At 38.1% G+C, this 13,670-nt stretch overlaps 1 protein-coding gene across 1 annotated transcript in view; it reads right to left on the bottom strand.

Annotated features, from left to right (window-relative positions):
* Nucleotides 1–3,655: 3,655 nt before the first annotated feature.
* TOPAZ1 (testis and ovary specific PAZ domain containing 1) overlaps nt 3,656–13,670 on the bottom strand; it is a 96,054-nt gene continuing 86,039 nt past the window's right edge. The window contains exons 18-20 of the mRNA XM_033212257.1: nt 13,041–13,244; nt 7,313–7,496; nt 3,656–3,964 (exon numbers count right to left, since the gene is read on the bottom strand). Of these exons, the coding sequence (XP_033068148.1) occupies nt 3,745–3,964; nt 7,313–7,496; nt 13,041–13,244 (608 nt within the window). The 3' untranslated portion in view covers nt 3,656–3,744. The remainder of the gene's footprint in view (nt 3,965–7,312; nt 7,497–13,040; nt 13,245–13,670) is intronic.

Genomic DNA, 13,670 nt, shown 5'->3' with positions numbered 1-13,670 from the left:
GTTTCACCATGTTGGCCAGGCTGGTCTCGAACTCCTGACCTCATGATCTGCCTGCCTTGGCCTCCCAAAGTGCTGGGATTACAGGTGTGAGCCACTGTGCCTGGCCCCTATGGCATATTTTTAAAAAAACTTTAGACCTACTATCCCAAGGATGGCTTAAGAGCCTTAGCAGTGGTGGCCCTCTTAGTCCAAGAAGCCTCAAAAATGTATTACCTGCCCCTCCTGGACTCTTATGGTTTTGTGGCACTGCTATTAATTATTTAAATCCTTTTCAAGCTTTGGCCCTATCCCACCTTGATAATTCTCTTCGTTATGATGACTGTACTCTGGGTACAATAGCTCCTGCCCAAATCACTGTCTTAAACATAACTTCCAATCTAGAATGCCATTCTAGAAGAAAAAGGGTCCTAGGACTTATTGCTGGAGTTATTGGAATCATCACAACTCTCACCCCTTGGGGAGGTTGTACTTATCATGAAATCACACTATGGGAACTTACTGCCTCCCTCAAAATAGCTTAGCAAAAACTAGCACAAATCTATCACCACTAGAAAAGTCTTTAACCTCATTAGCAGGAATGGTTTTTGATAACAGAAGAGTGCTAGATTACCTCCTATCTGAACAAGGAATCATCTGTGCTGTCATCAACAAAATGTGTTGCACCTACATTAATATGTCTGGAGAAGTTGAAACTAACGTCTGAGACATTTTCAAACAAACCAAATGGCTACACACACTTTCTCAAAGTAACCCAAACTGGGCCAAAATCCTTACTAATTGGTTTCCAAAAATCACCTGGCTTCTCCCATTCCTTGGACCTTTATTCCTCATTCTCCTTCTTCTAATATGTGGTCCCTGCTTCTTTAATGCTCTCATTAAGTTTCTATCTTCCAGATTACAATGATTCCACCTACAGATGATTATGTAATCCCAATACCAGCCTGCAACAGCAACTTCCACTTATATGGGGCCTCTTGATGGAATCTGGTGTCTCCTGTCCCCAAAACAAGTTTTTCATAACCCTTCATGACAGAGAGCAAGAAAGGGAAAAACATGACTTATCCTCTCAATGCTCCCTTTCAGCAGAAAGCAGCCAGACAGACCTGACACCCCTCTTCAGTGTGCCGTTTTCCCTTTCTTGAAGCCATAATAGGCAGCAGGTACACAGGGTCATGGGGTAATAGAAAGGGTCAAAGATTTGACCAAGATATCTGTCAGGGGGAAAATGAGGCGAGCAAAGATCACCTGGTGGCCATCAAGCAGATCATCTGCAGGCAAAACTCCTTACCTGAGGAATTTAGAAGTAATTAGACTTCCCCATTATCAAAACCTGGCATCTGATACCAGGCTTCTTTCCCCAAAATTTGTAAGTAACTAGAATTTCTACACATTTCCAAATGCATGCATGTCAAAACTCATTGTGCAACCCTTGCTAACATCAAGGCACCAAAATGTCTACAAATATAATCATTTATCATTATCTACATGGCTAATATGGTCCAAATTACCCTTAAGCTCCTGCTCAAAGGTCTATAAATACTCCTAAGGAAAACTCTACTGTGGCGAGCTCAGTCCTCTCTTGCTGAAGTGCCCTGCTGCATCCTTCTGCAGCATTCTATCTATCTAATGAAACTTCCTTTTCAAACCTGTACTGTTGCCAGTATTCTTCTTACTACTCGAGAGCCAACACTTTTTCTTGTCAGGGCTTTGACACCTCACACCCAGCAATGATTAACGCTCCTTTCCCTTTTCTATCTTTTGGCACTGTTGACAAGTAAAAATGCCTCTATTTGTTCCAGCAATAAGGTCTTAACTTGTCATTAGAAACCAGTCCAGACACTTGTAAACCATTCCATCCAATCCCATTTTTCCTAAAAGCTTAATTTATCATCCTTTCCCTCCTGCAACTTCATCCTAATACATCTTTGCCGCCAGCATCTCAGAGGTCACATACTTCTCTAATTCCTTTCTTAGGGTTTCAGTTATCTTTTGTAGAAATGACTAATCTACCAATTGCCCACTTTCTATTCTCCCCTTATTTTCAAGGTGCCTCAAAATGATCTCCAAACCTGATTCATTTCCTAGGTGCTCCACTGAAGTAATGGCAGGTTATAGTCACCCAGTTCCTTCATACTAAAGAACTGGGTATCTATCCAAGCACTTTGAGAGGCTGAGGGGAGGATCACGAGGTCAGGAGATCGAGACCTTCCTGGCTAACACAGTGAAACCCCATCTCTACTAAAAATACAAAAAATTAGCCGGGCATGGTGGTGGGCGCCTGTAGTCCCAGCTACTTGGGAGGCTGAGGCAGGAGAATGGCGTGAACCTGGGAGGTGGAACTTGCAGTGAGCAGAGATTGCACCACTGCACTCCAGCCTGAGCGACAGAGCAAGACTCTATCTCAAAAAAATAATAAAAAAAAAAGAACCGGGTATCTTTCTTGACGTCACCTGCCTCACTTCCCCATATCCCATTTGTGATAGTATTCATTCTACATTTCATCCATAGTAATCAGGCATTTTGGCAAGAGCTAGGATTTAACCTCCCTAGTCTTGTGATGTTACAGACTTATTCAAATGATGCTGCTATTTACCATATTTTGTGAACTCCCTTAAGAAATACTTTCGGTCCAGCCGGGCACGGTGGCCCGTGCCTGTAATCCCAGCACTTTGGGAGGCCAACGTGGGCAGATAGCTTGAGTCCAGAAGTTTGAGACCAGCCTGGGCAACATAGCAAAACCCCATCTCAAAACAAAAATAACAACAAAAACAAAAAAACAACAATTAGCCAGGCATGGCAGTGCATACCTGTAGTCTCAGCTACATGGGAGGCTAAGATGGGAGGATCACTTGAGCCCGGGTGGTTGAGGCTGCAATGACCCATGATCATGCCACTGCACTCCAGCCTGGGCACAGAGTAAGACCCTTTCTCAGGAAAAAAAAAAAAAAAATACTTTCAGTCCCCTTAGTTACAACTTACTACTCACATTATTCATACTTTTTAAAATCTAAACAATTTTAAATTATGGTTCAAATTATCAAAGATGAGGACTACCACCTTGAAGAATGTGATATAGATTCTGAATATGACTTCAGAAGAGTTTTAACTTCCTAAATTGGTTTGGAAGGAAGAATCCTTGCTTAGATAATTAAGTTTTAGGTATATTTGTGTCTTATCTAGTGTAATGCACATAAATTTTCAAAACTCATCTAGTATTCTAAGATACATGAAAGGAAAACCATTCTGAGGGTAATTTAAACTTCTTTGGTGTAATTCAGAAAGTATTCTGAATTTTTGTGTTCATTTTCAATATTATATTATTATTCTTGATTACAGATGTAGTATAGCTTTAGAGACTGGACTGAGTACACACTAAACCTATTTCATACCCCTAAATGTTTTTCTGAAAACTCCAGTTACCTGCTTGTATATTTTCCCTGTTATGTCTCCCTCTTATTAAATGCTGCACAGTATTCAGTTTTGGATTTCAGAATAAATTGGGATTTAATATGCTTAGTTTCTTTTAAAGTCAAAAAGTAATCTGAAAAGTCACTTTTCTGTGTGAATAAACTCACTGAAAATTACGTATCAATAAAAATTTTTAGGGCTTTAAAACTATTAACTTGCTGTAAGTCAATAAAGTCAAAGAGCTGAATATGGTAAAAACTGTCTATTTTTATTGCCTTTATTTTCAACAATGATTACTTGAACTAAAAAAAAAAAAAAAAGAGCAGACTTTATTAACTAATGGTTACTGAAAAGCCAAACTTTTCCAGCCCACTTCATATTCTCTTTTAACCATTTCAGGGCAGAACAATGTTCCAAACTATAAACCTGTTCCTTATTAACATTGACAGTCATGTGTTTAACGAAAAGCTTTGGATCTGATATACGAGCAGCCATAATTAACCTTTCTACTGCAGCTTGATAATCATCATTGCTCCGAGACTGGTTGTCTTCACACCTATAAAATGAACACCTCATAAAGTCAGAAACTCTTTAAAAAGATAAGCTATATAGTTTCTTCAAAAGATAGTCATTTACATTTACTGGTACTAAGCTACGATCGTCTTTTCATCATATTCTTCTAAAAGTGGCTTTCAAACTTTTTTGATCATGACCCACAGTAAGAAAGGCATTTTGGTCAGGCGTAGTGGTATAATCTCAGCGATTTGGAGGCTCAGGTTGGGGGGATCGCTTGAGGCCAGGAGCTCAAGATCAGCCTGAGCAACACAGTGAGACCTTCGTCTCTACAAAAAATTTAAAAACTAGCTGGGTATGATGACGTGCACCTGTAGTCCCAATTGCTCAGGAGGCTGATATGGGAGGATGGCTTGAGCCCAGGAAGTTGAGGTTGCAGTGAGCTATGATTGCACTACTGCACTCTAGCCTGAGTGATAGGGCAAGACTCTGTCCAAAAAAAAGACATATTATGGCCCAGTATATACCTTCATACATAAAAAGTAAATTTCACAAAACAAGACTTACCCTGATGACAAAAACCCCGATTTTAAAAATAATGCTAGTTGTAACACCCTAAATTGATTTCACCACACAAATAGTCTGCAACCCAGTTTGAAAAATACTGATCTAGAACACAGCTAATTACCTGTATCTTTTCATGAGAATGCATAAAATACTAAATGTAATCCAGTTTAGAATTAACGTTCACATGTTAGTTTTACTTTGATATTGACTATTTTTAGTTATAAGGAAATACTTAATATGTAGCTAATGTTTGGTAACAAATTGTATAGCTATAGGGGCTTTATTATATTTCTGGTTATTTTCTTCAATCCTGATTTAGGGTGCTTAAGTGCTAGAATTAATTTTTCTAATAATTTTTCTACCAGCTCTATCTGCAATCAATTGTCACTGCATTGACTTGCATAAAATTCCCACCTTATGTCAGTTTTTCCTCTGGGGTAGGGAATGGGAACTATTTAAAATAGAGATGTGGCCTGTTACATAAAGCATCACTTTTTTCTTTGTGTTCACTGCTTCCTACTCTTGGTATCTAGAGGGCCCAGCAGCAAGTTCTGAGTAGGAGCCTATCTGCATTAACATCACAGTGTGGTCCAGAGTGACAAGAGTGAGGACTTGCACTTGAAACAGGAACCAGTGGTCACAGAGAGGAAAGACTGGTCAGGTGCCTTCTAGTACATTCTAGCTTAGAAAGAGATGCCCAGGAATCTGGTAGGTGGTGCACATGCCAACCATGTGCAGTTTAAATAAGTCTAAAGACGAATACAATTCTCTCTCATAGAGAGAGGTAAATGTAACAAGGCAGGGCTTAGCATGATAATGACAATAGAGAAAATATATGGGCTTGGACAAAATCAAAGATTTAGGTATGACACTAGTTATGCACTATGGTTACAAATACCTTTCAAATTCAAGAAATAAATAAAGAAGTTGCATGTGTGTGGGGAATAGAAAGCTATGAGAAAACCATGACCTCATTAGGATGATGGGGAGCCTAGATGCCTTATCCACCATACTGCACAGTGGTAAATAAGGAAGCACTCTGAAAAAAAAAAAAAAAAAAAAAAGAACTATAAGAAAAAAGGTGACTTTTAGTGGGTTTTTTTTGAAGGTGGAACTAAAATAATTTACTTCCTAATTCTCCTCCCCTTAAGTGTGGGCTGGACCAAAAGACTCACCTACAACAAAGGAGAGCAGAAGTGACAGTATGTAACTTTGGATACTAGGTTGTTGGATGACAACTTTCCATGGGTCTCTTGAGTTTGTGAAGTTTTGCAAGAGTCACTGCCTACCCTTTGTTCTAAATTACCAGGATTATATAGTGAACAACCTTGAAAGATAAAGATAGTTTTTCCTTCTGGAGCAAAGGGCAGGTTTGCTCACAGTCTTAGATGATGGAGATAGTACCTCCCTGCAAAGCAAAGGGCAGGCATGCTTATTACTCATAAAAGATTTGGGTTTCCTAAGCTGGGAACTCCTCTCCTGCTACAGAACTCATGGCATATGTAGGTATCCATGCGGGCCCATCTATGGGACTTAGGAGCAAGAGGAAATGATGCAAATATGTAGATAATCATGCTGTTTGCCGTACCACAAATAATAAATTCCTCTGTCTCCAACACAGGAGTCTTGTCTCTTATGCTACCATCTAAGAAACTGTGGCAGGTTAGCTTGTAGCTTGCAAATAGGGTAAAATCTCAGACTCTTCACAGTTCTTGCTTGATATAGGTCACAAAAGACCCTGCAGTTTCCTCCTTGCTTTTTCTTTCTTGGATCACTCATTCTGGGAGAAATTAGCTGTCAGTCATGTCATGAAGACACTTAACCAACCTATGGGGAGGCTCATGTGGTAAACTGAGGCTTCCACCCAACAGGTATTTGAGTGAGTCATCAAGGAAAGGATCCTCTAGCTCCAGTAAGCTATCATGTAGGTGACTAAAGTTTCTGACAACACCCTGACTCCAACTATGTGGAGAAACTCTGAGTCACATGAAAATCCCTGAGCCAGGACAATCCAGCTAAACCTCTCTGAAATTTCTGACCCACAGATACTAAGATACTATTTGCTGTTTTAAGCCATTAGGTCCAGGGATAATTTATTCCACAGCAATAGATAACTAATGTAATATTCAACCAGAGGATCTGGTTTGTCACACCTGTAAACTAAAGCAAAATTCTTGGCAAGAAGCTCTAAAACAGGATTCCCAAGAGATCGTTATATTCCAAGTTTCCTGGATAAGGCTGACAAGAAATCATATGGCATACTACCATTTAGGCACACCATCTACTGTATGCCTAAATTCTAGGATTCCAAACAAAAGTACATGAAAGGGTGTCACTCTGGGACAGTACCTACTTTATAATATTTATGCATATATAGCATTATAAAATATAGAAACTAGGCTGATGGCTTTATTTTCAATGGTATTCTTGGCTGAACCTAATAAATGATCACGTATTTCCCTTTTAGACCCTAGTCCTTTGATCTTTTGAGTTGACTAGAGATTTTTATAGGTACTGATCTCTAAACACAAGAAAGGTTGGTACCTAAAGAGGATCCATCTCTTTGAATATTTAACTATATCTTTGAAGTTGCTAAAATGTTTACTGAATGCTACTAACTTGTTTGGTTTTAAGCCTCAAACAGGTCTAATCCTTTCTCAATTTAAATGACACCAGAGTTTGCAATATACACACAAAGTACACATATAAATATATACATAAATATATATGTATATATAAAAACACATAAAACATTTACATCCTAGGGTGGGAGTAGGGAGCCAAGATCTACATTCAGAATGCAGTTAAAGTTATGTCAACCAACCTTTTCAAAACTATCTGCAGTATCTGTGTAGAAGTTCCAGGACTCTGAATACTACTAGCATTAGATACCATGAAGATTTCAATAGCTAAGAGCATTTCAATCTCAGATAAATAAGATGGAATTAGAAGAAGTTTTCGGTATAAATTTCCTTCCAGTGGTGGGTAGCAACCCAAGAAAAGAGCACCTGAAAAATCAAATAACAGGTCAAACTTTACTAAAACCCAATAGGTAAAAACCTAGATTTCTGAAATACCTATAAGTGATAATTACTTACACAGAATACATCTTCACATTAGAAGTAGATTAACACATTACACGATAGCTTATCCTAGTATATTTCACATTATTCTTTGTAAAGTGTTTTTGAAACATTAAATAAAAAATGAGAATGACTGGGCGTGGTGATTGATGCCGGTAATCCCAGCATTCTGGGAGGCTGAGGCGGGTGGATCTCTTGAGGTCAGTAGTTCAAGACCAGCCTGGCCAACATGGTGAAACCCCATCCCTACTAAAATACAAAAATTAGTCAGGTGTGGTGGTGGGCGCCTGTAGTCCCAGCAACTGGGGAGGCTGAGTCAGGAGAATCACTTGAACCTGGGAGGTGGAGGCTGCAGTGAGCCGAGATTGTGCCACTGCACTCCAGCCTGGGCGACAGTGTGAGACTCCATCTCAAAAAAAAAAAAAAAAAAAAAAACAGTGAGAAACATTAAAAAAGAAAAAAAGAAAACTCTGAAAAATGACTTTTGAGCCTTATTACGGCAGACGACATTTATTTCAAGCCATAGTAAACACAAGATAATTTCAGAATAACTATTTTTGAGCACAGTTATTTATAGTACCATTATAGTTTATGCAATATTTACTGTTGCTACTAAATGTCTGGCATTGTGCTAAGCACTAGGCATAAAATACATTTCCATCCTGTAGGTGATCTGTGTGTTGTGGCCACACTCACCATTTCATGTTTTTAAAACTTCACTTTTCAAGAGAAGAGATTTAACCTTTAAATTGTTTAGGTGCTTATTAGGAGTGATATATAGGAAAATACCTTTAAAACTTCTAGAACATCCAAATTATATATAGGCAATTTTATATTATTATATTTTACTGAAACCAATTTAAATCTGTATGTAAATTTTGCTTAAAATGTTTTGTTTTGTTAGAATAAGTTTCTTCAAGAAATCTTTCTAATGTGGGTAATGGCTAATCTTTGAAGACCTGCTATGTGCCAGGTACATGTGCTAATAAACACATGGGTTTTACCTCATTTTAATCTGACAATATGCTATCTTCGAAATTAGGTACTATTATTCCCATGTCATAGACGAGGGGCTTTTGGTAAGCATTCAGGCTCTCTAACCCTCCTTGGGGTGCCCACTTTCTGGTTCCAGATTTTGGATTCCTAATCACTAGATATTCCCACCTCCCTAGATCACTGCCAGGAGCAACAAACTGTTAACTCATTAACTTCACTAGTTTTTGGTAGGTATAATTTACATGCATTCTTATTTAACTTTTCTTACCAGAATTAAAAAATAGAAAATAACAAATTAACTAGATTATAACTAGAAATCTGCTAATATGATTTTTTTCACTCAAAATGAAATGTGAGAAGAAAAATACTCACATTTGATTTGGGGGGAGGGGGAAGTAATGGAAAGACACACTAATAACATCTCTCTCCTGACTTCTCAGTTCTGAGAGAAAAGCAGTATTTTTAGGACAAGGGAGAACAAATCAGGAACATGAGGAAGGCAACTCTGTTGTCCCTAGACAATCTCCTCCTGATTAGTCTGGCATGAAAGCAAGGCAAAGCCATGAAGAAAGTAACAGACAACTCACAGGATGGACAAAATATTTGTAATTCATATATCTGACAAGGGATTTGTATCCAGAGTGTATATAAATGCATATGTACACGTGTATGTATGTATGAATACACTCTTACAATAAAAAAAGGGCAAAGGATTTAATAGACATTCTCAAAAGAAAATATATGAATGACCAATAACTGTATGAAAAGGTCCTCAACATCATTAGTTATTAGGGATATGAAAACCAAAACTGTAATGACATATTACTTAACACCCACTAGGAGGAAAGCTAAAATAAAAAACACAGTAACAAGTGTTGGTGAAGATATAAAGAAATGTTTAGGAAATCCCATACATGGCTGGTGGGAATATAAATATAAAATGGTGCAGCTTCCTCAGGAAACAGTTTGGCAGTTCGGCAAAAAGCTAAATATAGATTTACTGTATGAGTCAGCAATTCTCCCAAGATAAATGAATGCATATATACACATAAAAACTTATGTGAATATTCAAAGTAGCACTATTCACAATAGCCAAAAAGTGAAAACGACTCAAATGTCCATCAACCAATGAATAAACAAATTCCATTCTATAGAATGTTGTTTAGCAATAAAAAGGAATAAAGTATTGATACATGCTACAACATTAAAATTTGAAAACACTAGGCTGGCCGGGAGCGGTGGCTCAAGCTTGTAATCCCAGCACTTTGGGAGGCCGAGACGAGCGGATCACGAGGTCAGGAGATCGAGACCATCCTGGCTAACACCGTGAAACCCGGTCTCTACTAAAAAATACAAAAAAAAAAAAAAAAAAAAAACTAGCCGGGCGAGGTGGCGGGCGCCTGTAGTCCCAGCTACTCGGAGGCTGAGGCAGGAGAATGGCGTAAACCCGGGAGGCGGAGCTTGCAGTGAGCTGAGAACCAGCCACTGCAAAAAAAGAAAACACTAGGCTAAGAAGCCAGTCATGGCTGGGCACGGTGGCTCACACGTGCAATCCCAGCACTTTGGGAGGCTGACATGGGTGGATCACCTGAGGCTGGGAGTTCAAGACCAACCTGGCTAACACGGTGAAACCCCATCTCTACCAAAAATACAAAATTAGCTGGGCATGGTGGCGCACACCTGTAATCCCAGCTACTCAGGAGGCTGAGGCGGGAGAATCACTTGAACCTGGGAGGCAGAGGTTGCAGTGAGCCAAGATTGCGCCGCTGCACTCCAGCCTAGGTGACAGAGTGAGACTCTGTCTTCAAAAAAAAAAAAAAAAAAAAAAAGTCACTAAAACTCATGTATTGAATGATTCCATTTATGTGATCTGTCTAGAATGGACAAATTCATGGAGACAGAGAAGAGACAACCAGGGAATGGAGAATAAATGTTAATGTGTACAAGATTTATTTTTCTTAAGGTGTTAAAGATGTTCTAAATTTAAACGGTGGTGATGACTGCATAACTCTGTGACTATACCAAAAATGAATGTATATTATATACTTTAAGTGAATTAATTTCATGATATGTGAAATTATCTCCATCAAGTCATAAAAATATTAAAACAAAAAAAGTTTTAACAAAGTCAAAACAAAGGCACTGGCACTAAGTCTTAACAGTGCCTTGAAGAAAGTCAGCCTTAAGTCCCAAACGAAGTACTACTAGACACGGTTATACACCACTGAAAGGCTCTTCTTGCAATGTTAAGCTATGTCTGAAGATAAATCCAAAAGGAGTTCCAATATAATTTAATGTCAACGTTGTTAGAAAATGAGATGTTTTGAAGACTGATCAGTGGCTATAAATTACTCATTTGGCTGTAAATGACTCATTTTTATTCATGATTTTATAATTCAGTTACATTCTTTAAAAAACAGAACGACTCTTTACCCTGTAACCTCACCTGCATAAGTCTCAGAAGTTACACTGCATATGAAATAAGGAACACGTGTGATTAGATAAAAGGAAAAGTTCCAATAACAAAGATACTGTACTGTACACAGGCATTAATTGCTTTAACACACTGCTAGGCTGGGCACGGTGGCTCACGCCTGTAATCCCAGCACTTTGGATGGCCGAAGCAGGCGGATCATGAGGTCAGGAGAATGAGACCATCCTGGTGAACACAGTTAAACCCCTTCTCTACCAAAAACACAAAAAATTAGCCCGGTATGGTGGCAGGCGCCTGTAGTCCCAGCTACTCGGGAGGCTGAGGCAGGAGAATGGCGTGAACCCGGGCGGCCGAGCCGAGCTTGCAGTGAGCCGAGATCAGGCCACTGCACTCCAGCCTGGGCGACAAAGCAAGACTCTGTCTCACAAAAAAAACCAAACCAAACAAAAAACAAATAAAACCGCACTGCTAAAAAAAATCATTACAAGTAATTCTTACTAGGGCTGAATAGATTTGCGGGAATGAGGCGTGACTACTAATGGACATGAGGTTTCTTTCTGGTGTGAATAAAATATTCTAAAGTTGATTATGGTGATGGTTACACAACTCTCAGATATGGCAAAACCATTGACTTGTATACTTTAAATGGGTGAATTGTATGGCATTTGAATTATACTTCTGTAAAGTTGTTAAAAAATTTTAAAGTGATAAAGTTTAGATGCTTTAATATAAAATTTTATTTCCAACTAAAAAATAGAAATATTTATAAAAATCTCATTTAAATGTCTGAACTTATACTTGTTCCTGTGGCATATAAACACCTTCTGATGGCATCTCCCCCAAGTTGCAGTTACATGAAAAATAAATTATTCCCATTAACTTCAATTCTAGAAACTAAAATCACATACACACACCTATATGTGCATGTGTATGGTTTCTAGAAGTCTGAAGGTAAATAGTATAAAGAGTTGAAACATAACTACACAATTGAAATTAGGTGTTATGAACAAACAATTCTCTTTCCTCTAAATTTCTGATCACCCTTTTTAAGAAAACACAGCTTTCAAAACTTTTTTTGATTATAACCTATAAGAAACACATTTTATATAATGACCCAGTATACATATGTGCATACATGCAACTGAAATGAAAATTTTATCAAATAATTAACCTTATTATCTGTAATGTACCCTAATATTTTCTTTCCCATTTTGTTGGGGGAAAAAAGTTACCATCTGCTACACTGATCACAGCTGGCCACCTGAAAAACACTTCCAGCTCAGGTAGTAGCGGCTAGGATATTTGACACATCTGGTACAGGGTGACAGAGTAGGTACTCAAATATTTGTTATATACATGACAGTGGTAGAAATGGTAATTGAAGACAAATTACTGCATGAAGGCAGAAAAAACAATTCTTTTCTAGATCTAGAACCTACATGGAATTATTTTCTAATTAAAATACCTGCAAGGTGGCTTAGACTAGAGAAAGCACTAGTTTTCCAGTCTTATTTGTTAGAGAACAACAGCTGTAAGTAGATTAACAAAGTTCTATTACTAAAAGCCACGTGAAAAACATATACCATGTTGCATTGTTATGACAGCCTTTGTGTTTCTGATGTTACCTGCTATTGAATATTCTTAGTTATAACAATTAGGGATACAGCAGAGATAAATAAAAACATGGATATTCTTTAAACTTCATTCTACCCAATTGTTTTATGCCTGTATTGTTTATAAGATATGCCAAATTGGTTCTATCCTGTTATTTGTTCCCTTTGCTCGCCCTCTAGCGGACAAGCTACTGTGCAAGAAATAAAGATTGGAAATTGGAAAGACTGGAAATAAGGAAAGCAATTGCAAACAGAAGAGAAACAATAGGCTTCAAAAGAGAGCACAGATCTGTTGAGATCACTACATATGAATATGTATTACTGCTCTTTTAATACATATACATATCTAATCTTAAATATTATAAATTCTAGGTTAGAGAATAAAATTATAAACCAATATATTAAAACATTTTAAATGTAACTTACTTTTGTAGTGGGCTCTGGCTTTGAGCCATAAATGACTCCTTCCTAAAGAAGTAATTAATCTTCTAAGAAAGGAAAAATCAATAGGGATGCTCTTTGAAATCATGAATTCCGCCACAGAGGATGACATACCAAGACTATTGCTTTCTATACAGGAACCTAGAAGCTTATTAAAAAGAAGGCTATATTGTGAGACTTCCACAGTTTCTGGAATGAAAAAAAAAATGACATAATAAAATTGATTTATCTTAGTGTCTCAAACCTCCATCTCATACTCCTTTTTATTTCTCCTCCCCTTGACCCTTTCTTACCCATTATAGGAGTCACAGTCACTAAAATGCAATCATGTTATATATTCTCTTTATTATTCTTCTCCTTTTTCGAGACAGGTCTCACTCTGTCGGCCAGGCTGGAGTGCAGTGGCACGATCTTGGCTCACTGCAACCTTCACCTCCTGGGCTCAAGTCATCCTCCTGCCTCAGCCTCCTGAGTAGCTTGGACTACATGTCTACCAGGGCTGGCTAATTTTTACATTTTTTGCAGAGACAGGGTTTCACCATGTTGCCCAGACTAGTTTCAAATTCCTGGGCTCATCTACAGCCATACCACCCTGAATGCACCCATATCGTCTGA

Source organism: Trachypithecus francoisi, unplaced genomic scaffold (assembly GCF_009764315.1).
Source record: "Trachypithecus francoisi isolate TF-2019V2 unplaced genomic scaffold, Tfra_2.0 Lachesis_group0, whole genome shotgun sequence".
NCBI lineage: Eukaryota > Metazoa > Chordata > Mammalia > Primates > Cercopithecidae > Trachypithecus > Trachypithecus francoisi.
Note: the sequence above shows the minus strand (reverse complement) of the source record. Positions and strands in the feature narration are given on the sequence as shown.